This window comes from Phytophthora cinnamomi, assembly GCF_018691715.1.
Source record: "Phytophthora cinnamomi strain GKB4 chromosome Unknown Contig126, whole genome shotgun sequence".
Taxonomy (NCBI): Eukaryota; Oomycota; class Peronosporomycetes; order Peronosporales; family Peronosporaceae; genus Phytophthora; species Phytophthora cinnamomi.
In genome coordinates, this window is record NW_027151059.1 from 510115 (window position 1) to 535034 (window position 24920).

General features: G+C 57.0%; 7 protein-coding genes across 7 annotated transcripts; 4 read left to right on the top strand and 3 right to left on the bottom strand.

The window, feature by feature from the left end:
* Positions 1-1003: 1003 nt before the first annotated feature.
* Positions 1004-4282, top strand: IUM83_10883 (Lysosomal alpha-mannosidase; the record flags this gene model as incomplete). The annotated part of the gene is made up of 2 exons (XM_067935409.1): positions 1004-1173; positions 1288-4282. The coding sequence occupies 2 exons, from the start codon at positions 1004-1006 to the stop codon at positions 4280-4282; spliced, it is 3165 nt and encodes a 1054-aa protein (XP_067780616.1).
* A 171-nt stretch (positions 4283-4453) lies between these two features.
* Positions 4454-7073, bottom strand: IUM83_10884 (DNA replication licensing factor MCM7; the record flags this gene model as incomplete). Its single annotated transcript, XM_067935410.1, has 4 exons — positions 4454-6592; positions 6698-6757; positions 6817-6896; positions 6965-7073. 4 exons carry the CDS (start codon positions 7071-7073, stop codon positions 4454-4456), a joined length of 2388 nt encoding a protein of 795 aa, XP_067780620.1.
* Positions 7074-7319: 246 nt separating this feature from the next.
* On the top strand, positions 7320-10583 carry IUM83_10885 (Lysosomal alpha-mannosidase; the record flags this gene model as incomplete). The annotated part of the gene is made up of 2 exons (XM_067935411.1): positions 7320-7492; positions 7592-10583. The coding sequence occupies 2 exons, from the start codon at positions 7320-7322 to the stop codon at positions 10581-10583; spliced, it is 3165 nt and encodes a 1054-aa protein (XP_067780619.1).
* Positions 10584-10730: 147 nt separating this feature from the next.
* Positions 10731-13321, bottom strand: IUM83_10886 (ABC transporter B family member 25; the record flags this gene model as incomplete). The annotated part of the gene is made up of 2 exons (XM_067935412.1): positions 10731-12943; positions 13006-13321. The coding sequence occupies 2 exons, from the start codon at positions 13319-13321 to the stop codon at positions 10731-10733; spliced, it is 2529 nt and encodes an 842-aa protein (XP_067780618.1).
* On the top strand, positions 10810-11412 carry IUM83_10887 (uncharacterized protein; the record flags this gene model as incomplete). The annotated part of the gene is made up of 3 exons (XM_067935413.1): positions 10810-11030; positions 11106-11176; positions 11366-11412. The coding sequence occupies 3 exons, from the start codon at positions 10810-10812 to the stop codon at positions 11410-11412; spliced, it is 339 nt and encodes a 112-aa protein (XP_067780570.1).
* Positions 13322-16094: 2773 nt separating the features above from the next.
* Positions 16095-17564, top strand: IUM83_10888 (6-phosphogluconate dehydrogenase (decarboxylating); the record flags this gene model as incomplete). The annotated part of the gene is made up of 1 exon (XM_067935414.1): positions 16095-17564. One exon carries the CDS (start codon positions 16095-16097, stop codon positions 17562-17564), a length of 1470 nt encoding a protein of 489 aa, XP_067780569.1.
* Positions 17565-17796: 232 nt separating this feature from the next.
* On the bottom strand, positions 17797-21848 carry IUM83_10889 (Fatty acyl-CoA reductase; the record flags this gene model as incomplete). The annotated part of the gene is made up of 6 exons (XM_067935415.1): positions 17797-18618; positions 18694-19134; positions 19205-19297; positions 19376-21580; positions 21668-21712; positions 21786-21848. The coding sequence occupies 6 exons, from the start codon at positions 21846-21848 to the stop codon at positions 17797-17799; spliced, it is 3669 nt and encodes a 1222-aa protein (XP_067780568.1).
* Positions 21849-24920: the final 3072 nt, after the last annotated feature.

Here is a 24920-nt window from a genome sequence, read left to right on the forward strand (position 1 = left end):
GGTGGCAGTCCGTGGAAATCGCGAAGTGAGCTGAAGTGCTGGGGGGGACCGACGGCGCTCTATTCGGGGGAGGAATAGGGCACGGGGAAGTTGGACAGAAACGGCGCTGGACTCGAAAGACTTCAATTGGCTATGGACCGGCATTTCGAGCAGCGATTATCGCCGGCGCGGCGCCGTCGTGGCCGTCTCAGCAGCTGTAAGCGAAGCCGGCACTGCTGGCAAGCAGCGGTGATATGGCCGCTGTGGGTGTGCTGTGCTGCGGTGGCCGAGCGAAATTCCGGCCTCTCTGCGAAGCAGTTTCGGCTGCTGCAAGGGCAGCCGCAATTTAGAATCATCTGCCTGCAGTGTTGATCAAGGCGGTTCCGACGACCAGGCGATGACAGGCGCCCGCGCTTTGCCCTGCGCGGAGCAGCTATGCACTCGGCCAGCTTGGGCCAAGCCTGCTTGGAGCTCGGCAGCCGAGCACCAAGTTGCCGTTTCTCGGCCCGCGCTGCTTGATTCATGAGGGGTACACGAGTGACGTTGCCGCTTGCTTCCACAGTTGCTTCCACATTTAGCCCCGGATACTGTTTGGGATCCCATCAATCCGCCCGCGACCAGCTAAACGAGCGCCATAACGGCCGACGGACGGGTGGATATTCGCTGCGATCGCACGCATGAAAGGCGCGGAGCGGGGCGTCTGACAGACTCTGTGGCCTGTGGTGAGCGCCGCCTGCTCGCGTGCGGACTCAACGGCGGATCGATGGGGGGCTTCCCGGCCTTGCACCGCGCATGTGGTGCGACCAAAGTCGCACTTAGTCGAACTGAGTACCATATCGCCAATATTTTTACGGTATGAAGTTCATAATATGAACTGGCGTGCGTCGCGTCTGATTGGCCAACCCGCTTCAACCACGCACGCACGCGATTCAATTCTGAATCGCCAGCGATCTTCGGATCATTCGTTGAAGCATACCCAGAAGCGGAATTTTCCCCCATTTTTGAGGCGCAGGACGAGAGCGGAATGCACGCAGCGCGATCTCTAGCGGTGGCGGCGCTGCTGGCCGCCACCACCTCCGCAACCTGCGACCCGAGCAAGTGGACGCCGCCCAGCGACGGCGTGTACAACACCAGCAGCCGCGTAACCCCCGACAAGCTCAACGTGCACCTCATCGCGCACTCCCACGATGATCCGTACGCACTGCAATTCATTGGAATGAATACGTCGGCAATGCAGCAATACTATAGTAACACATACTAAAATATTATATTCCTTGTTGCTGTTATTGTTGTGGCCATGGCCGGCAGGGGCTGGCTGGTGGGCGTGGACCAGTACTACATGGAGAGGGTGCAGTACATCCTGGACACGGCCGTGGAGGAGCTGGTGCGCAACCCGGACCGCCAGTTCATGTTCGTGGAGCAGGCGTTCTTCCAGCGCTGGTGGCACGAGCAGGGCTCCGAGGTGCGCGGCGTCGTCAAGCAGCTCGTGCGCGAGGGCCGCCTGGACCTGTCGGTCAACGGCGGCTGGAGCATGCACGACGAGGCCACGCCGCACTACATCGCCATGGTGGACCAGACGGCGTACGGCCACCAGCTGCTCATGGACGAGTTCGGCGTGAGCCCGCGCATCGGCTGGCAGATCGACCCGTTCGGCCACTCGGCCACGCAGGGCTCGCTGCTGTCGCAGGGCGTGGGCTTCGACGCGCTCTACTTCGCGCGCATCGACTACCAGGACTACGACAACCGCAAGAAGAACAAGGACCTGGAGTTCATCTGGCGCCCGAGCAAGTCGCGCGGCAAGGCGTCGCAGGTCTTCACGGGCGAGATCATCGATATGTACTGCCCTCCCGGAAAATTCGAGTATGGCGATACCCGAAATGAAATTCAGGACGACGCCGACCTTCATGACTATGATGTGTGTGACGAAGTGGAGCAGTTCGTGAACAACGCCAAGATGCGAGCTGGTGTGTCGAAAGGCAACCACGTCTTCATCCCAATGGGCTGCGACTTCCAGTACGACAACTCGCGCCGGTGGTTCAAGAACATGGACAAGCTCATCCACTATGTCAACCAAGACGCGCGAGTCAATGTGCTCTATTCGAACCTCTCGTATTACACAGATGTGAAACGTGCGGAAGGGCTCACGTGGAGTGTCAAGACGGATGACTTCTTTCCCTATGCATCCGACCAAGATGATTATTGGTCGGGATTCTTTACAAGCCGGCCCGCACTGAAGCGCTTCGCCCGTGTGGCGAATACACTTCTACAGCAACTACGACAGGTTGATGCTGTGTACCAGAGCCACCACTCCAGTGAGCTGGTCGCACTTCAACGTGCAGTGGGCCTAGTGCAACACCACGACGGTCTTTCTGGAACTGAGAAACAAAGCGTCGCCGACGACTACGCGCTGCGCCTCAACGGCGGCATCATCCAGGCAGAGAAGGAGCTGAACGAGGTGCTGTTTGTCATCGGAGAAAAGGAACCGTACCACTTCTGTCTGCTAGCCAACACGAGTGTGTGCGACGTGTCCACGCAAAACACTGACTTCGAGGTGCTGGTGCACAACGCGTTGGCACGCACGAGTGTGCAGACAATATCGATCCCGATCACGCACAAGTCGGCTGCGGCGACGGTGTTGTCGGGAGATGCAAGTGTCCGTGCGCAGGACGTGTTTGTGGCTTTGCCGGTACACCCCGAGACGCAGGTGGCTCCGTACTCGTTCGTATTCAGTGTGGAGTTGAAGCCGTTGAGCACATCTCGGCTTCTGGTGAAACAGAAGGATGTCGACGGTGCTAACAAGTCGCCTGAGCAGGAGATTGGTGAGGACTCGAATGACGACGTGGTTGTGCTGGAGAACCACCTCGTTAGGGCCGAGATCAGCAAGACAACGGGGTCCATCACCAAGCTGGCCAACAAGAAGAAGAACATGCAGATTCCGCTGTCGTTAGACGTGGCGTATTACCAGGCATTTCAAGGCGACGGGCCAAAGTCCGGTGCATATACGTTCCGCCCCGACTCGAACAAGACATACCCGGTAACAGGTGCTCCTTCCGACGGTGCCGCCACGAGCTCGATGGCCGATGTGACGATGGTCGAGCTACAAACTGCTACAACCAACCAAAATGGCCTCATGAGTGTACCTCGCGTGGCGTTCAAGATCGGCAGCTGGGTCACGCTCGAGTACCGCGTAAACGATGACGACGAGTTCCTTGAGATCGAGTGGACGATCGGGTCGGTCCCCATCGACGACAAGAAGGGCAAGGAGGTGATCGTGCGCTTCGATGCCGGCAAAAGTATTGTGTCCGATGGCACGCTGTACACGGACTCGAACGGACTGGAGTTCGTGAAGCGCGTGCGCAACCACCGCGATACGTGGAACCTGACGTTGCACGACAACCAGGAGGGCGTCTCGGCCAACTACTTCCCCATCACGACTGGCGCGTACATCAAGGACACGAAGCGGCAGCTGAACGTGGTGACGGATCGTGCGCAGGGAGCAGCAAGTTTGGTAGATGGTCAAGTGGAGGTGATGGTGCACCGACGACTTCTTGAAGACGATGACAAGGGTGTGGGCGAGCCCTTGAACGAGACTGAGTCCGTGTTCGACTCAACCACGAAGAAGCAAGTGACCAAGGGCCTGGTGGTGCGTGGCAATTTCTACATCAACGTCGACTCGGCTGAAGACGGCATGCGCAGTCTGCGGAGCAAGATGGAGTCGCAGTTCTTCCGTCCGCTGACGGCGTACCGCAAACCGGTGGCGAGCGACGTGAAGGCGAAGGTGCCGTGGCTAACGGTCGGCGAGTTTCCTCCGAACGTGGGTCTGACGACGGTGCAGGAGCTATCGAAGCAGTGCCTGATGGTGCGTCTGTCGCATCTGTACGCCGTGGAGGAGCACGCGACGCTGTCAAAGCCAGCGACGGTGGACTTCTCTGCCTTGTTCTCCGTGAAGAACTCGGTGGTGTCGGAGGTGACGGAGCTGGTGCTGACTGGCACGAAGGAACTGCGCGCGGAGGACAAGCGTGTTGGTGTGGAGTGGAAGACGACGGACGATGCGTACGGTTGGTCCCCGGTGTCGCTCCCTGTGAAGGGCACGACGGTGGTGCTACAGGCGATCGAGGTGCGTGCGTTCCGGGTGTGCTTCTCGAAGGGTACTGCTGTGGCTGCGGGTGGTGGCAAGGGGAAGTCCGATACTGTTGGCAAGGACAAGGCCGAAGACGTGGAGGACATCGACAGTTGGGAGGAGGAAGAGGGTTATCCGTTTGCGCTGCAGGACCTGGCGGAGATGATCGCGCTGGAGAGATAATTGAGCTAGTCTCGCGTTGCAGATATTGAGTTGAATTGCGATTTGGTTGAAGCAATAGGTTGAAAACCTACCCAGCGACGGAAATCACACGTAAGCTTTTGAGAAGTACACGTACTTGATCTCGCTTTGAAGAGCAGTTCATATCGAGTGGTTCAACGCTAGAGCTTTGATTTAGATGAGAGTGAGGCGAGTGCCGTTGCTTGACAACTGCATGACCTCCAACCCTTGGTAGAACTCGATACACGCATGTAGTTGCTGCGATGTGAAACCTTTCCGCAGCACCACCGGCTCCAAGTCGCTCATGGCGAGAACCTTTAAGTTGCGATCCGTGGCAAACTCGAGGAGCAGACGGAAGATTTTCGACGTGGCATCAGTGGACCCACCGTTGTTTGCTGCTCCTGCCTTCCCGCCGCTCCCGGTGCCGCTGGCATCGTCCTGCTCTGTCAGTGACGCCTTGGACACGTATACTAGGCGGATAGCTTCGTCGACATCCTGGTGAATCACTTCCGTGGAGAAACGCAGCCGAGCGAGTGCTTGCGAAAGTCGCAAAATACTTAGCAACTGACGAGCCGTCATAGCAGTCTGCGCGTCGTTGGCCCCACCGTCACCGAATTGCTGCTGACGGAACTGCTGTTTCTGTCGTTCGCGGGCATGTTCGTTGGCGTCCTGCTGCCGCAGCGTGACGTAGGCCTCGACAATATAGCCGCAGAGGTGCTCTGGGATGCTGGGCTGGTACTGCTTGGCAATAGCGATAAAGTAGCGGAGCACTTCCGGGCGAACGGGATCAAACTTCATCTCTGGGTTGCGAGAGTGGCGGTGAACATAGGTGACATGGCGTGCAAGAGCCTCATCCTTCTCGTAGTTGGCGACGTCCAGTAGCAGGAAAAGTAAGTCAAAGCGAGACAACAGGGCGTTGGGCAGGTTGATGTTTTGCGAGGCACTGAGCTTCTTGTTGTAGCGACCAAAAATGGGATTTGCAGCTGCAAGTACGGATGTGCGCGCGTTGAGTGTCGTCGTAATGCCTGCCTTCGCAATACTGACAGTTTGCTGCTCCATAACTTCGTGGATAGCTGTACGATCGCCCTCCTCCATCTTGTCGAACTCATCAATGCAGCAAATACCCATATCTGCCAGCACAAGCGCACCTCCCTCAAGAGTCATTTCCTTCGTTGTAGCATCACGAACCACCGCAGCAGTCAAACCGACACCGGAACTACCCTTGCCAGTAGTGTATACACCTCGAGGAGCCACTGTTGCGATATGCTTCAGCAACTGCGACTTCGCCACACCAGGATCTCCCATCAGCAACACATTAATATCGCCACGCAGCTTCATTCCCTCATCCATGCGTTTGGTAACACCGCCAATAAGAAGCAAGAGCAGGGCTTTCTTCACATCTTCGTGGCCATAAATTTCTGGCGCCAGCGACTGCGAGAGCACCTCGTAAACATTCGCCGAGCCTTCTTGCAAACGCAGCACGGCAGTCTCCATTGCTTCGGATGACTCCATCGCAGAGTACCGCTTCTTGTGGTTCACCACATCGGTCGCCTCAAGATACGTCTCCGTGACCAGCCCCATCTGCATCTGCCGCTGCGCCGAGTACGGTAGGGGAAGGAAAACGCCACATATCGTGACCAGCGCGCCGGGCTCACACGTACGCGTAAGCTCGCCACGCAGGTACACCGTAAGCGAGCGCGGGATATGCCCCATCGGCACCTGATCCGGCAGCTCTTGAAACTTGACCTCCTGGTACTTGTCGAACTTAGAGGCTTTCGTCTGCATGATCAACCGGCCCTGAGCCTGGTTCGTCTGACAGCGCTCACTGGGGCACTGCGTCAGCGGGTTGAATTGCCTCGCCTTCACCTCCTGGTACACCTCATACGCACACGCTTCGCACGTGTAGGTCGCCACCGTCAGCAGCGGCTTGACAGTGGACACACGAGTGACCATGCCCTTGATGCGCACAAGCGCACCGACTTTCGAGGCCTTGACCTCTCGGATCGGCACTGCCTTGAGCTTGACCCCGGGCACCAGATGCACTTCAAACCGCCGCATCAGCGCCGGCGGGAAAATGTTGGCGGCGTTGGCGTTCGCGGGCTGCTGTCCGTCGCCCTGGCCGTCCTCCGTCTGCCGCTGCTGCGCCAGCTCCTGGGCGCGGGACATCCGCAGCACATCCAGCACGTCCTGCGAGTCGGAGATGTCCCTCGTAGGCGGCGGCAGGTTCTCGTCCACCGCCTCCGAGAAGAGCGAGATGTACCGGCGGGCATTGCGCACGATGCGCGTCACGAACGCCGGGTCGTCCTTCTCGAACTAGCAGCAAAAAAAAACAATAATATTAATTAGCGTAGGTTAGCCCACACTCCACGACAATATTAATATTAATAAATAATAATAATAATAATAAATGCCGCGTACAATCTGCACGTCGTCGAGGGCGATGGGGATGGACGTGCGCTCCCGGTTCGCCACTTCTTGCTGCGATAGAAACAGCGTTAAAACCCCCTCCAAAGGCAGAAAATAACGTGAATTCGCACCATCATGCGCGCGTACTTGGGGCCCAGCGCGGGGTCGTCCAGGTTCGACGTGAAGTTCTGCAGAAACTCGGCGCATTTCACTGCCACAAAATTTAGAGTTTTTGAGCGTTTGGGACGGCGTTTTCGGGCGATTCAAGCGCGTTTTCACCTTTCTCTTCGGCGTAGTTGGACATTCCCACGCCGCCCGAGCTGGCGGTGCCATCGGCGCCCGCTGCGACGCCCCCGAAGGTCTGCGAGAAGGACTGCGACGACGCCATCCGCTGGTGTAATGCCGTTCCCGCCAAAATAAATCTATTCCGCCAATCCCCGATTTTCAGTATATTCAGCGAATCAAACGTCATTATTCTTTTGACCAATCCAGAACGTACTTGAAATGGCGCCTCGTCATTTTGAATCGTGTCTCGTCACTTGTAATCGACGAGTGATTCAACCTTGAATCGTGTCCGTTGAACACATGAGTTGAAGAGCTCCACACCTGATTCCCCCCAAGATACGGCGGATCAATGCGCGTCCTCCGCCTCGTGCCGGTGCTGGCGGCGCTGCTGGCCGCCACCACCTCAGCAACCTGCGACCCGAGCAAGTGGACGCCGCCCAGCGACGGCGTGTACAACACCAGCAGCCGCGTAACCCCCGACAAGCTCAACGTGCACCTCATCGCGCACTCCCACGATGACCCGTACGCACTGCAATTCATTGGAATTAATGCAGCAATACTATAGTAACACATACTAAAATATTATATTCCTTGTTGGTGCTATTGTGCCATGGCCGGCAGGGGCTGGCTGGTGGGCGTGGACCAGTACTACATGGAGAGGGTGCAGTACATCCTGGACACGGCCGTGGAGGAGCTGGTGCGCAACCCGGACCGCCAGTTCATGTTCGTGGAGCAGGCGTTCTTCCAGCGCTGGTGGCACGAGCAGGGCTCCGAGGTGCGCGGCGTCGTCAAGCAGCTCGTGCGCGAGGGCCGCCTGGACCTGTCGGTCAACGGCGGCTGGAGCATGCACGACGAGGCCACGCCGCACTACATCGCCATGGTGGACCAGACGGCGTACGGCCACCAGCTGCTCATGGACGAGTTCGGCGTGAGCCCGCGCATCGGCTGGCAGATCGACCCGTTCGGCCACTCGGCCACGCAGGGCTCGCTGCTGTCGCAGGGCGTGGGCTTCGACGCGCTCTACTTCGCGCGCATCGACTACCAGGACTACGGCAACCGCAAGAAGAACAAGGACCTGGAGTTCATCTGGCGCCCGAGCAAGTCGCGCGGCAAGGCGTCGCAGGTTTTCACGGGCGAGATCATTGACCACTACTGTCCGCCTGGGAAGTTCAACTACGGCAACAACGGCAACCAGATCCAGGATGACGCGGATCTTCACGACTATGATGTGTGTGACGAAGTGGAGCAGTTCGTGAACAACGCCAAGATGCGTGGCGGCGCTTCGAAGGGCAACCACGTCTTCATCCCAATGGGCTGCGACTTCCAATTCGACAACTCGCGCCGCTGGTTCAAGAACATGGACAAGCTCATCCATTACGTCAACCAGGACGCGCGCGTGAACGTGCTGTACTCGAACCTGTCGTACTACACGGACGTTAAGCGTGCGGAGGGCCTCACGTGGAGTGTCAAGACGGATGACTTCTTCCCCTACGCTTCGGCCCGGGACGACTACTGGTCGGGATTCTTCACGAGCCGACCGACGTTGAAGCGCTTCGCTCGTGTAGCCAACACGCTGCTTCAGCAGATACGCCAGATCGATGCTGTGTACCAGAGCCACCACTCCAGTGAGCTGGTCGCACTTCAACGTGCAGTGGGCCTAGTGCAACACCACGACGGTCTTTCTGGAACTGAGAAACAAAGCGTCGCCGACGACTACGCGCTGCGCCTCAACGGCGGCATCATCCAGGCAGAGAAGGAGCTGAACGAGGTGCTGTTCGTCATCGGAGAAAAGGAACCGTATCACTTCTGTCTGCTAGCCAACACGAGTGTGTGCGACGTGTCCACGCAAAACACTGACTTCGAGGTGCTGGTGCACAACGCGTTGGCACGCACGAGCGTGCAGACAATATCGATCCCGATCACGCACAAGTCGGCTGCGGTGACGGTGTTGTCGGGAGATGCGAGCGTCCGTGCGCAGGACGTGTTTGTGGCTTTGCCGGTACACCCCGAGACGCAGGTGGCTCCGTACTCGTTCGTATTCAGTGTGGAGTTGAAGCCGTTGAGCACATCTCGGCTTCTGGTGAAACAGAAGGATGTCGACGGTGCTAACAAGTCGCCTGAGCAGGAGATTGGTGAGGACTCGAATGACGACGTGGTTGTGCTGGAGAACCACCTCGTTAGGGCCGAGATCAGCAAGACAACGGGGTCCATCACCAAGCTGGCCAACAAGAAGAAGAACATGCAGATTCCGCTGTCGCTGGATGTGGCGTATTACCAAGCGTTCCAAGGCGATGGACCGAAGTCTGGTGCATACATATTCCGCCCCGACTCGAACAAGACATACCCGGTAACAGGTGCTCCTTCCGACGGTGCCGCCACGAGCTCGATGGCCGATGTGACGATGGTCGAGCTACAAACTGCTACAACCAACCAAAATGGCCTCATGAGTGTACCTCGCGTGGCGTTCAAGATCGGCAGCTGGGTCACGCTCGAGTACCGCGTAAACGATGACGACGAGTTCCTTGAAATCGAGTGGACGGTCGGATCGGTTCCCATCGACGACAAGAAGGGCAAGGAGGTGATCGTGCGCTTCGATGCCGGCAAAAGTATTGTGTCCGATGGCACGCTGTACACGGACTCGAACGGACTGGAGTTCGTGAAGCGCGTGCGCAACCACCGCGATACGTGGAACCTGACGTTGCACGACAACCAGGAGGGCGTCTCGGCCAACTACTTCCCCATCACGACTGGCGCGTACATCAAGGACACGAAGCGGCAGCTGAACGTGGTGACGGATCGTGCGCAGGGAGCAGCAAGTTTGGTGGATGGTCAAGTGGAGGTGATGGTGCACCGACGTCTTCTTGCAGATGATGGAAAAGGTGTGGGCGAGCACTTGAACGAGACTGAGTCCGTGTTCGACTCAACCACGAAGAAGCAAGTGACCAAGGGCCTGGTGGTGCGTGGCAATTTCTACATCAACGTCGACTCGGCTGAAGACGGCATGCGCAGTCTGCGGAGCAAGATGGAGTCGCAGTTCTTCCGTCCGCTGACGGCGTACCGCAAACCGGTGGCGAGCGACGTGAAGGCGAAGGTGCCGTGGCTAACGGTCGGCGAGTTTCCTCCGAACGTGGGTCTGACGACGGTGCAGGAGCTGTCGAAGCAGTGCCTGATGGTGCGTCTGTCGCACCTGTACGCCGTGGAGGAGCACGCGACGCTGTCGAAGCCAGCGACGGTGGACTTCTCTGCCTTGTTCTCCGTGAAGAACTCGGTGGTGTCGGAGGTGACGGAGCTGGTGCTGACTGGCACGAAGGAACTGCGCGCGGAGGACAAGCGTGTTGGTGTGGAGTGGAAGACGACGGACGATGCGTACGGTTGGTCCCCGGAGTCGCTCCCTGTGAAGGGCACGACGGTGGTGCTGCAGGCGATCGAGGTGCGTGCGTTCCGGGTGTGCTTCTCGAAGGGTACTGCTGTGGCTGCGGGTGGTGGCAAGGGGAAGTCCGATACTGTTGGCAAGGACAAGGCCGAAGACGTGGAGGACATCGACAGTTGGGAGGAGGAGGAAGGTTATTCGTTTGCGCTGCAGGACCTGGCGGAGATGATCGCAATCGAGTAAAAACCGCAGCAACACGACGCATGCGTGGAGAACTTCGAGCAAAGTGTAATAAGCGTGTGCCAAACAACAACGAATCCGCATGATGAAAAATGGTGTTCTGGGTTATTGTGACGTTTGAACTGATCGAGGCGTGCTGTGGGTGTTGCTTTACAGCATTCCGTGGAAGATAACGACAAGGACGATTAGAACGCATGCGAAGGAGAATCCGATGCCGAGAAAGCGCCCGATGATCTGCCACTTCGCTTCGCGCAAGTGCTGCTGGATTGCTGCTGGTAGTTTGTTGCTCGCCACGATATCTCCGTCTTCTCGGCAAAACCCCGTGAATTGCAGTCGGTTGGCACTCAAGAAACGCCACCAGAACACGCCGGCCGCTTTGATGACCATTCTTGCTGCAAAGCGGTTCGCGACGAAGACGACAACAAGCACCCACCACGACGCAACCGACAGGTACACGGCCTTTTCAGTTGCACAAGCGAGGCTGTGCTGCAGCTTATCGACAACTTCTTCCCGTCCTATGTGAAGCATTTCATTTTCTGCAAAGCACGACACGAATGCGGCGGATGGTGCTAGGAACGGCGCGTTTCCACTCAATAGTTCAGCGGTTCTGGAAGGAGTCACAAGCCCCGATGCGTTACGAAGGCCACTAGTCAGACACTGGCTTGAGAGAGAAGCGTCATCCGCAAGAGCCACCACATCGCTGGTGTGCTCTGTGCAATCTTGAAGCATCCGAACCAAAGTGCTTGTTGTCGTCGCGCAGTTGCCAAAGTCATCTGATGCTGCAGACTGGTTCACCCACACGGCAGCAGAATCCAGCTTCAAGGCGTCGTAGTCGATTCGGATCGAGTCATTAATAATGTTGGTGTACCTCTCGATCTCATCAAGTGGGTCGACGACACTTTTGCTTCTGTTGCCACTGTTCTCGAAAAATGCACGGGCGATGCTTTGAATAGCTGTCTGCGAGGAGTTTGGTGTGGCAGCGCTTTCGCAATGTTTAATGTGATCTTGCTTCCACATGAAGAGACCTGCCGTGACGACCGATGCAGCAAAGAACAGCAGCACGAACCGCACCATGACACGCATCAGTTCTGAGGCGTTTGCAACGATGGCGTAGCAAATTGCCCAGAGACTATGCTTGCAGAGGAACACCTCACACACGCTTCCTACCGTGTCGACTGTGGTAATTCCACGGATGTCCAGCACCGGCATGTCTGAATACGACTCGGTGATAAGCCCAACGGCGAGATCTACGACTAGCACAGTGAGACGACCGACATCCACGTAGAATATCACTTGGGTGACGAAAGCACCTACATCTACCAGTGATGCTCGCAGTACGGCCGTGTCAATATCAAATTTGTCGTCTTTATCAGAAAATGTTGGCGATAACGTCGAAGCCTGCGGGGATTGGTCATGTGCTACAGCGGCCAGCCTCGCACGTTCCTTCTCCAAGCTTGAGTTAGTCGTTCTGTCGGGGAGAATGTATTTACGTTGGATGGAGTTCTCCGGTCTGACGCTTTGACGCTGGTTAGCCGTGAGTTCGGCTACAAGTCGATTTCCAAGCCGTTGCCATGGTGTGAAACCTTGTGCCACCAGCTTGTTCACTGCATCTTGCCAGTGTTCGTGCAGGATGTCGAAGGATGTGGTAACTTCTTGTTGCGCCTGCCCAAAGCTCGTCATAACTGCGGAGCTCGTGCGATTAATCTGCTGCGCAGTGGACTCAGCTGCGTAGGCGAGCTCTTTTTGCAGCTGTGCGGCCTGTTGCATGGTGGCGTTCAGTTGCTTTTCCAGCAGCCCCCAAGTATCGTCTACAGTATCCATGACTTCCGAAAAGCCCTCGTGCAAGCCTGACAGGAACCCAAGTGCTTTGTGAAGTGTTCGACCAGCTTTTCGAATGGTCTCCAGGCTGGTTGTAGATGCAGAACTTAGCGGATCCGAAAGTTCCGAAGACACCACTTTGCTCAGGCGGCCAAGTCGGGAGGCAGATTGTTTCGTGTGACTACCGCCGTCCTTGTCCGACAAAATTGGTGCTAGCGAGCTTAATTGCTCGGCGGTCAACGAGTTCGTGGCGCTAAGAGTCTTGTCAATTGACGTCTTGACCGAGTCGACAGAATTCCACATGTCCAGAAGTTGATTCTCAAATTGAACTTGCTGCTTCGATACGCTGTCGTTCGCTGCTGTGACTGCTTGCGCCGTCAGTAGTGCACGAACAGCGAGCACCAGTGCCCGCGAGGAGGACAGAGACTTTGTGTCGGGCACATTCTCGTAAAATGTGTCGGAGAAACAACTCAGCGTTGAGTTGGCATCGTTAGATGCCGCTCTATCCACCTGCTTCTTCAAATTCGACAAGAATGCAGCGGAGCCTGGCAAAACACTGCGTCAGTGTATCCGTCAGAACAACAAATGGCACGAACGTGAAACTTACATTTCATGGTCGCGTTCCGTCGGTTGGTAAGCACGTCGTCGTTGGCATCGACGATCTTCTGGACCCGTCTGCTGTCCGATTCAAATTGCAACTTGGCTGAGGCCAGGTATTCAAGCGAGTTCCGATCCACACACTCCGTTATGGACTTCAACGTGCGGCTGGTAGCGAGATACACTTCTCGAGCATTCGTGAGCTCTTTGTGAACGCCCAGCGCGCCAAGCGTCCACGCCGTGACTTTCGTCGAAACGTAGATGCCGGCAATGTACGTGCAGAGAACGAAGAGCAGGACGAAGCTCAGCCGCGGGTAGTTGTACAGCCAGCGAGCACGGGTGTGTCCACAAGTATTCCCTCGAGATGACTTTGGCCGCTCGGTTTCAACCGTAGGTGCCGATGGGGATGGCAGACAGGCATATTTGTCTTCAGCACTCGTAGTAGCAGAGCTGCCAGGGTGCACTTTGGTGCTCAGTCGAGGCAGCATCTCGCTCCAAACCCCACAATGAGCATAGCGCAGCAACACACACGTGACCAGTTGACACGAGAAGACAAGAGGGTTATTATTGACGGAAGAGATCCATGTTGAAGTGTCTTACGGCTGTCACTACTTGTACCCTACGGCAATTCTATCACTCTACGATAGAGGGGCGAGTACTCATTAGAAATGGATTAACTAGGTTGTCGTTTCATCAGGAGGACCACTACAGTACGACCTTCAAACGACGCGCATGTCAAATTTTAATCCTCGTACTCAACATGCAAAAAGTTGTTCGGAGCGCTCAGACATCCAAGGAAAATTAGGGCCTCAAGCGGCAAGCCGGGTGGCAACCCGGCCGCCATCAGCAAAACACTGCGAATGTTTAAGGGATAATTTTCTTCATCAACGCGCTCGATCCACCATACAGATAGATATACAGACATGCAGGCATGCAGGAAACGTCCCGCAAGGCGTTCAAAAACACCAGGCGGGCGCCTCTCACGTGGCAACTCCTTCGTCGCTTTGGGTGTCGTGGAGAACACAACATGAGTAATCCCCGTCGGGTTAGCTCCAAGCGGCGGCGGCACGACGTCCGCCATGCGCCGCTGAGCCAATTGCATAACTTTTAGTATGACCATCAGTCCTCGCGAGTCCGCCGAAAGCTCCGGCCCGCCGAGGCGAGCCATCTCCGCAAAGCTTCATCGCCGAGGGAGTCTGCGCTTGGACGCTGGCACTCTCTGCCCTGGTGTCCGGGGAATTTCCCCAAGCCGCCCCCGGGGAGGGGGCCCACTTGACTTCGCAATTCTAAATCGTGTTCTGAGCCAACGGGGCGAGCAGCTCCGAATAGCTCGGGCGGTGCGCACCACTCGTCCGTTGCGGCGTGTGATTGGCCGACAAAAGGGCGCGGGTTTGGGCGAATGGGAAGAGCAATGGAGAGACCAGAACCCGACCCGGACCCGGGCTGGCAGACCCGCCCGAACCGATGGACGGAGGACGCTGCGCTGCAACCGCCGCCGCCGTTCCGGTGCCATTTCACAATCGTTGTCGTCGACGCAACTCGGATGTTGCCTTCAGTGTGTTTGAGTGCGGCCTTGTAGTCGTTGGGTTCCTCCTTTACGCACGGAGCGCGTTGATGAAGAAAATTATCCCTTAAACATTCGCAGTGTTTTGCTGATAGTGGCCGGGTCGCCACCCGGCTTGCTGCTTGAGGCCATAATTTTCCTTGGATGTCTGAGCGCTCCCCCCACCGCCATTTTAGCAGTTGCGTACGCGTAGTTTTGGAAATGTAGTTTTGGCATTGCTTTGTCCGCCCTTGTCGCGGTCGAGGCCAGTGCGAATGCGGGCAGGCACGCGCCCGCGCAGGTGTCGACGAACAGAGCTGGCCCGGAATCAGCGGTGTCGCTGGCGTGAATCTCGTTGACGCGCCCAGCATGTTTACCAGTGGCTGAAAAATCATACTTGGCGCATATTCAAACATGGACCCTGCGAGCGCGCATACCCGTTGTCCTGCTGAACTCGACAGAGGTGCATCGCTGTATACAGGGTTCGTGCGCGGCGCGGGCCATACAAACTCCAAGTGCGGGGCTTGGCGCGCCGGTGGAATGAGTATGCAAGCGACTTACCAGGTTAGACGGGCGATGGGCGGCTGCCAGCTGCCGAATTTGTGCATTGAAGATCGTGGGCCCATGCTGCTGCGTTCACCTTTCAAACAGCATCCTTCCGTGTTTAACGCGGTCTCCCCCATACTATTTCCCTTTCGACCTTCATTCAAGCATGAAACTGTCCTACGGCTTTCCAAATCAACCGTTTGTTTTGGTGCTTGGTGACGCATTTGCATGACGTAAACGAGCGCCTCCCAGCGAAATCAACGAGGGCTACGCAAACAGCGCCCGTGACGCGGTCGACAACCGTGTGCTGGCATCATGCCAGGCATGGCAGCGCTCGGCGAGGCACCACCGCGCTGTTCGCTGCGAGCGTTGTCGCCGTCGCCCTCAACGCGAGGGTCTTGGACGCTCTGGACAGCAAGAATGCCCATCTTCGCGTATCCTATCAAAGGGCTGTTGAAGTGACTTCAACTGCCCGATTCGGGGCCATCAAGTAATGCAACCTGCTCGCGTTTAAGCCGCTTGAGATCGCGTAGCAGGCTCACAACGCCACCTCTCAACGCCACCTTTGCTCTTCTGCTGCGTCGCCTGCATCCTGCTCGTCAGCACAGGATACTTTGCTGTTAGATACCGTGTCAATAATCCTTGACATCCTTTCCTCGTCTTAAAAGTCAACCCCAAGCTGCAAGCTGTGCTGCACTCCACGAGGCCGAGTACATTGCATCACTCCCCCCTCACTGCAATACAACCTGAACTACGAACGCGGCAGGCTTCAGGTCACTCTCGCAGCCATTTTGGCGGTGGTTTGCCCTGCCCTGCCTCGTTCATGTCGCTTGGCTATTGGTTGGAAAGCGCAGGCGCCCTCGTCATCACTGTTTTAAACACCGCAACGCGTGCGTGGGCGAAGATCTCCCCCCTGCGGAGCTGCTCATTCCGCAATTTGCGCGCAAGAGCTCAGAACTCCAGCAAGCACCTTCACTCTCCCTCCCTCCGCCTCTCCTTCCCACGCAGCCATGGCTGACCTCTCGGACATCGGACTCTACGGCCTGGCCGTCATGGGCCAGAACTTCGCGCTCAACATGGCGTCGCACGGCTTCAAGGTGTCGGTGTGCAACCGCTCGCCCGACAAGGTGGACGCCACGGTGCAGCGCGCCAAGGACGAGGGCAACCTGCCGCTCGTGGGCTACAAGGACATGAAGGAGTTCGTGGCCTCGCTGGCGCGTCCGCGCAAGGTCGTGATCCTCGTGGTGGCCGGCAAGCCCGTGGACCTGACGATCGCCGCGCTCTCGGAGTTCATGGAGCCCGGTGACATCATCGTGGACGGCGGCAACGAGTGGTTCCCCAACAGCGTGCGCCGCGCCAGCGAGCTGGAGCCCAAGGGCATCCACTTCGTGGGCATGGGCGTGTCTGGCGGCGAGGAGGGCGCCCGCAACGGCCCGTCGCTCATGCCCGGCGGCCCCAAGGAGGCCTTCGACGCGCTCGAGCCCATCATCACCAAGTGCGCCGCGCAGGTGGACGACGGCGCGTGCACCACGTACCTGGGCCCCATCGGCTCGGGCAACTACGTCAAGATGGTGCACAACGGCATCGAGTACGGCGACATGCAGCTCATCGCCGAGGCCTACGACATCCTCAAGATCGCCGGCGGCCTGTCGAACGAGGAGCTGGCCAGCGTCTTCGACGAGTGGAACAAGAGCGAGCTCGAGTCGTTCCTCATCGAGATCACGGCCCAGATCTTCGCCAAGAAGGACGACCTCACGGACGACGGCTACGTCGTGGACAAGATCCTGGACAAGACCGGCATGAAGGGCACGGGCCGCTGGACCGTGCAGGAGGCCGCCGAGCGCTCCATCGCCGCCCCCACCATCACCGCGTCGCTGGACGCGCGCTACCTGAGCGCGCGCAAGGACGAGCGCGTGTTCGCGTCCAAGATCCTCTCGGGCCCGTCCGAGATCCCGGCTGTGGACAAGCAGCAGCTCATCGACGACGTGCGCCAGGCGCTGTACGCGTCCAAGATCTGCTCGTACGCGCAGGGCCTGAACCTCATCCGCGAGGCCGGCGTGCAGATGGGCTGGAACGTCGACCTGGGCGAGTGCGCGCGCATCTGGAAGGGCGGCTGCATCATCCGCGCCAAGTTCCTGGACCGCATCAAGCACGCGTACGCCAAGGACGCGTCGCTCATCTCGCTGCTCGTGGACCCGGACTTCGCCGCCGAGCTGCAGGCGCGCCAGTACTCGTGGCGCCGCGTCGTGTCGCTCGCCGTGGCCAGCGGCATCCCCACGCCCTCGTTCGCGGGCTCGCTCAACTACTACGACACGTTCCGTCGCGAGCGCCTGCCGGCCAACCTGACGCAGGCCCAGCGCGACTTCTTCGGCGGCCACACGTACGAGCGCACGGACCGCGAGGGTCTGTTCCACTGCGCCTGGTCCGCCGCCCACCACAGCATCGGCGACGTGTCGGAGCGCATCCGTGGCAACCTGTAAGCGTCCCGCTCGCTGCTCGAAGCTAGCGAGAGCGTCGGAGCAGCTCGACAATATCCGTGCAGCCCCCCACGCAGGCCTCGTGAGTTTGATATGATCAATGCCAGCTTTATTCTTTAACGTTCTCGGGGTGTGCTTTGCTAGGTTTGCTCAGTGTGGTGGTGGATGCAGGAAGTTGAAGTTACAGGGTCAAAGGACGAAGTGTTCACGGATACGAGCGCTCTACGGGATCTATCTACATGCGCGAGAGCGCCGGCAGCCGTGCAAGGACCTCGGTCTCGCTGGTTGTTGCGGGCTGCACGCCAGGCGGGAGCTTGCGGAACTTGGAGACACGCAAGGCGAGCTGCTCCAGCTCCCCGTCCTGAGCGAACTGCGGGGTCAGGCTCAGAAGCTGCACGGCGGGCTTGATGACGTTGCGCTTGGCCTTGCCAGAGCTCGGGCGACGGCGAGATGACAGGACCCCCCAGCGCTCCAGCAGCGCCAGCGCGTTCTGCAGGGTCTCGCGAGAGCACGACTCGTAGAAGCTGATGAGCTTCTCGTGGTACATCGTCTCCGCGAGCCACTGAAGTCGCTTGAGCAAGTCCTCGGTCGTCACTTCTCCGTGCGGACGCAATGCGAACAGACTCGTGACGGCGACCCAGTAGCTGTCGATGAATGGCCACATGAGCGTGCTCAGCAGCGATAGCATTGCGCCGTCCACTGCCTCAATACGCGGAGCTGAAGACGATGAAGTGACAACAGGGACGAGCACCTTGCGAGTCTCGAGCTGGGAAAGCGCCTCCACGAGGTGAGCACGGTCGGCCTCCGGGTCGTCCTTGCGCACGAACTCCATCATGAGCATCTCGTGCAGAAACAACGCGCCGTCGAGGAGCTCCTGGCGGTCTACACCTGCCTCATCCGAGTTGCTCGAGACCGAACGCGTACTTGTAGTTCCTGTAGGCAAGTTGAACGCGTCCAGGGCATGGTACGCGCAAGCCAGCACACCCTCGAGGTTGAACCAGTGCAGCAGCTTGTTGCGGTAGTAGCCGAGGCCAATCATGTTGGGGTATTGCTCGCGCTGCAGCAGACAAAGAGCACACGTGAGAACGATACTAAGCAACAACAGTACAAGCCAACTTCAACATCAACTTACGCTGGTGATTGCAGGCTCGACGAGGTCCTTGCGTCGCATGGTGACGAGTTCGTGCAGCAGCTCGAGAGCACGCTCCACGACAACAGTCGGCGAACGGCCTTGAGTTCCCACGACACGTCCGCCACGACGCAGGATTTCAAGCCTCAGCCAGTCGGCCTGGCGCACGAGTTCTTGCTTGGAAATGCCTTGACGATACACCAGCAGGATCGCGGCCACCACGTGCGACATCGCACACGTGGCATTGTCGATCAACGCGTCTGTAATTGCGTAGCCCAGGTCCTCCACGATGGCAGAGGTAGGAACGAGCATTTCCTGCTGTTCCGCACGCGAAAGTGTTGCATCTACGTGCTGCTTCACGTCCAAAGGCACACCAAAATTCACGGAAATGGAGCCGAACTTCTTGCGCACCACTGGCATAGCCTTCAACAACGCGCTTATCGACTGTGAGTCATAGCATTCCAAATCGTACGTGAGCACAACGTCGAGTGAACAAGTAAATGCACTACCATACCTCACGGATCTTGCCCTCGCCCAGAAGCTCATTTTGGTGGAGCAGCACTTCCAGCGGCTTCTCATAGTCGATTGTGACTGGTACGATGTAGAGCTGCACAATAAACAAAAGAGCAACCACAAAGGTGAATACAAGATCAACCGCAGGCTTTGTCTCGTTCAAGACACTTACATTCTTGACTTTCTCCGATACGTAGCAGTCGACAACAGTGTTGAGGATGCCAAACTTCGGGTGGAGCTGCTTGCCGCTGCGGCTGCGTGAGCCCTCGATGAAGAACTCAATGGTGTGACCCCTGGACACCAGATATTGTGTGTAGGCACGGAAGACAGCGGAGTAGAGTGGGTCATCGGAGAAAGACCGGCGGATGAAATACGCGCCAGACTCACGCAGCAGCTTGGTGAGACTGCCCATGTGGAGGAAATCCTCGCCCGCCGCAACGTACGGAACAGGGATGTTGTAGGCGAAAAACACGTAGCTCATGAGCAGAAAGTCAACGTACGAGCGGTGGGTGGGCACGAGCACGACACTTCCGCGTCTGTCGGCCAGGAGATCACGAATGCGCGTGAGACCCGTCTCGTCGACGTGGATTTGGTCGTACATGTTGCGGCACACCTTGCGCAGCAGCCAGCCAAACTTGCGCACCGACTTGTAATCGAGTTGTGCGGCCATGGTGCTCAACATGCTGGCAGCTTGACGTTCCACATCGTCGATGTCCATGGACTGTGCTGCGGCACGCTCTTCGATAGCGGCGCGAACAACGTCCGATTCTAGGACATTGTTGCGAAGGCCACCGACAGACTCCACATGCGGTCTCGGTACATGCGATGCTTCGTGGTTCACGCCTTCCTTCCAACCGGTGATACCCATGAAGCGGCCCAGCAGTCCGGATTTGGTGTATCCAGGCTTGCGGCTCGATGTGTACGCCCAAGCCACGTCGGACAGCAAGCCAGGAAAAGAGATTGCGTGGTGATCGGGGTCCCATTCTAGAATACGACCCGTGCTCAGTGCAAGTTTCGTCTGGTTGACACCTTCAATGTCCACGTCAATAACATCCTCGTTCAGCATATACTTTTTCAGGCCGACGCAATAGTTCACGACATAGCGCTCCCACGCAATCTCGTGCGAGTCGATCCAAAAGTCTTTGGTCGCCCAGGGTTTCAATGTGTTCTCCGCTGCATCCGCAACGAAGATCCATTGGTTTTCCGTGAAAGGCTTGAACAATTCCACGAGGTTGCGAGCACGCCAAGTCAGCTGCCACAGTTTTGCTGCATTCTTGATGTGACCAGGATGTCCGCTCTTGTTGGCCACGGTCGAGTACACCGACGACGGTAAGGCATACGTTAAAAACCATTGAATCTGGAAGCTCTGGTGAGTCGGGATCATAGAGAATTTGGCCGGGAACAGGCCACGCGCGGGCGGGTTCTTGCGGAAGTATTCGGGCACAAGCACACAAGGTACACGCCAACGTAGCGGGTTTTGTCGGGGGTCAGACGTACCACAGTGCACCACCATGGGCTTGTTCACCGAGACACCTTTGACCAACGGGCAGGGTGGCTCTTGCGATACTCTCAAGCTCTCTTGTTGGTGGATCCTTGCGCAGATAGACAGCAAAATGCTGTTCACCGCCAAATCCACGGGTACAATATCGGCAACGTTGCGCGGGTCACCGGGCAGCATGGTCAACACACCCATGCCCGCCGCCAAGAAAATAGCGCCGGCAGCCGCGATCTGGTCCGTCCATCCAGGCACAGGCTCCTTCCAGCTCGCTCCGATGATGGTCGGGCGGTAGATAACCAGGGGGAAGTTGGGCGCGAACTCTCTCACAAGCAAATGTTCCGTCATGGACTTGGTGAGCGTGTACGTGTTAGGATACGTGCCCATAAGGTTCACCCTCAGCCGTTCCAGTTCGGTCGGTGACGCCGTGGTAACCGCCTTCAGCGCATCGTGAACGTCAAAGTCCAGCGGGTACAGCTCCTCGTTGATCCTGGCATCCCGCCGGTTGCTGTTCACATACGCCGTCGACACGTGCAGATGGCAGCGATTCCTCGGGCAGCTCTGCACGAACCTCGCCACGTGGAGCGCCCCCAGGCAGTTCATCTCGACGGCCACTTCCAGCGGCTCGTCGAACTGCACCGTGGCAGCAGAGTGGATGGAGATTTGCACGCAGGCCCGCAGCAGCATTGCATCCTCCGGGCTGAGTCCCAAGTCGGGCGTCGTGATGTCTCCGGCCACTGCCTGGAGCTTGGAAGCTGCGAACTCTGCAAAGTCATTGGGGCGCTCGGCGCGCAGTCGGTCGAAGACGCGACTCTCGATGATCTCCTTCTGCAGGCGCTCGGCTGGCGCCACGCCCTTGCGAGGGCGGATCAATACAAACACCTACATGTTGCAATTACAAGCAGCAATTGCAGAGAGGAATTAGCTGCGTTGCGCGTGGAATTGGAGCCGAAAGGGGACAATTGATACCTTGGCGATATCCGGTGTGCATCGCAGCAGCTTCTCGATGACAGTCTGCAGCAGGTTTCAGCAGGGAATTACGGCGAGAACTGGGGTGTTTTGGTGGGAGGATAGGAGAAGGCTGTACCTTGGCCAGGAAGCCTGTGCCGCCCGTGATGAAGAGGCTCTGGCCAGCGTAGACCTGCTCCATTATGCCCCAATGACGCTTTGCGCCGAACTGTATGCAAAGTGAGGCGATGGGTACGCCGGTATTTCGATGAGGCGTTCACGATTGGTCGAAATTGGGGAGTACCGCAACATTAGCGCAACTTTAATGCATGGCTGTAAACCGGTACCAGTAGGGGATACCGGTATCTGACGTTGTACTTGTTTAGGTTATTACGTCGAACTTTGAAACCGGTATACCGGTCGAAAAATCGGTAATGCGTTGAAGATGCCTTTTTTCGTCTACAACTCAGATCCGTGGCCTGCTTTGCTGAATGAGCGACTCGCAGTAACTTGTTGTCGCGTTCGACTCAGAGGCGACGCACTCGAGGTGAGTGCTGATTTCAACAAAGAGATCAAGAGATATCTAAGACTACACCCTGGGATGAAACCAAGAGGAAGGAAGAGGAAGGCTGTCGCTGATTCAAATAAACCGAGACGCAGAACTCCTCGCACGTCAAAAAGGATAGCACCAGTCTTGTCAGATAAGCCTCAAGTTGTGATTGAGCAACTCCTCCCAGACGGCAAGACATTGGAGGAGGTCCTCAGGTTCAGCCTCGACAGTGGCGTTTGTTGGCGTAGTTCTGCTGCCTATGATTTCGCAACCTTTGAAGTCGCAGCACCACAATACGTTGGGCTCACTCAGTGCAAGATGTCCACGGAGGTGTATCCAACCATGCAATCCCACGTATTTGGTTTCCCAGGCGCTCCGCAAGATCGCCACCCCTACGCAATCATCCCAGCTAAAGTTACCGGGTGGAACCAAAATAAAATGACGCTTTCGTCTTTGTCAGCTCAAAGCCTCTCAAGAAGTGCTATTGTGTGCACCAAAAGGGGAGTTCCCGTTGGATACATCGGTGGTGGTTTCGATGGCTCGGCGAAGAACGAGCAGTATCAATCGGATGAATTCACAGTTCATGGGATACCACCCGATTTGCCGTCCAGGTTGCCACCCAATGGCGAAGATGAAACAAAGGAGTAGCTCATACCACATTCAGCGTTGAGTGCGTATATTTTCGAGATCAGCGTTAGGTGGTTGGTTGCTTTCAGCCGAAATGCAAGTGATTCGCCTCGTTGCACACGTGTATCACGTTATCAACGCGGCAGAACTTGGACAACAGTCAGATCTAATCGCAACACAACTTTCCTGTGAGTCTTTTTGCTGTCGATACCCACTTACCTGCTTCGCTTGCTCCTGCTTGTTCCTGCTTGCTTCTGTCCAACTCCATTATTGATGCATCAATGGTGGCCATAGCAGCTCGCTTGACAAGAAGGCGACGCCCGCCAGTGTCATCTCGTTCTCACTTCGAGTTTTATCTACGGAACCGGGTCTTACAGTCTTATACCCCATCCCTTTACAAACATCTTGACACTACCTAAAGCTGAGTGCTATCATAGCGCATCAGAATCTACCATCGAAGTTTCTTCACGTCCTTTTCAGTGGACCAAAGACGGCTAATATAGGAAGCTTCTATATGAACTGGGTGATGAGGGGGCAACGCTAGTGGCATCGTGACGCCTGCCACCCGTGTTGGAGTGCACTTCTTTTTCTCCCCGCTCCAGTCCCCATTCACCATTCAACAACTCCTTCCTCCCCACACAACACGAAAGAAAAATGCTACGGTTCACCAGCTTCACAGTTGCCGCTGCGTCTGTCATCGCAGCAACCATGCGAGTGCCGAATGTTGCAGGATTCCAGCTCGGCAGTGACGGACGAGTCATGTGGGAAAGCAACTGCGACTTCCCGAGCAACGACTACCGCTCCGTGAACGCCCTGCCGGAGATGTGCGGAGATCTCTGCGCCGACGATTCTGTTTGCACTCACTGGGCCTGGAACAACTACAATGGCGGCACCTGCTGGCTCAAGACGGGTACTCCGTCTCCTAAAATTACGAGCTATGGTGGGCTGTGCGGCTACGTCGTTTCGCGCTCCGTAGCATCTTCAGGTTCGAGTGGGGGTCTTTCCCCCTCGGACATGGCGGATATGCTTGGCCAAATCAACTCGCTTCGCGCGCAGAACGGACTGGGCGCGCTCACCATCGACTACAGACTAGTAAAAGCCGCTCTGCTCCACTCGCAAGATCAGGCAGCTCACTGCAAAATGACGCACACGGGCACAACAATCCCGGACTTCGGGGACCGACTCATAGCTCAGGGGTACACCTACAGCACAGCAGCGGAAAACGTGGCCGCTGGACAAACGTCGGTGGCGGATGTCATGACGTCCTGGTGGAACTCGCCAGGCCACCGCGCCAACATCCTAAACAAGGATGTCGTGAACGTCGGCTTTGCCATGGCCACCAACGACGCTTGCAACAACTACGTAACCTACTGGACGCAAGACTTTGGGCGGCAGCTATAAAACCGTAGTAGACAGACAACTATTATACATGTATAGCAACATCAATATATTAGCAGCGCGATTGCATTGAACTTGAGTCGCCAAAGTAGAGTCGGCAGTAGCACGCAAGCACCGTAGGGGCGTCTCGCACCTCGGGTATCTAGGATCAGCACCCACCTGCATTCCCAAACGTGAGGTGTCGTGAGCGACATCTGCGTGGCATTTTGACTACTCCGAGGCGCGCTGTCAGCGGACATCCATTTCCAGTACACATGTTGAAGCGCACATGTGTAGCAGAGGGAGCGGCTGTCACAGGCGTTTACTCAATCTCACAACGCGGCAACTGTAACATGACAATGCACGCGAAATAGTGATGGCGGGCAATTGTAAGCACCATCGACGGCATTTTCAAACAGCGCCTACAGCGTCAAGACAAGACGAGCGCCAGAATGAGACCACACGTGCTTTTGTCTGACCCGTTTCGAGGAAATTCCGCCCAATATCCAATTGAAGCGCCTATCGATCAATAGTGGAGGAGTTCGACGAGCTCTTGGCCCGAGTGCCCGACTATAATAGAGACGACAGCAGGAGGTGCATATGTTCGGGTCAGTGTTGACCAGCATCGTTGTCGACAGCTTCCGGCTAGATACCCCCTATTGCTTCTACGGGGTGGCTGGTGCCCGTCATTCAAAATACTACTACGTAGAGCGCGTGGTG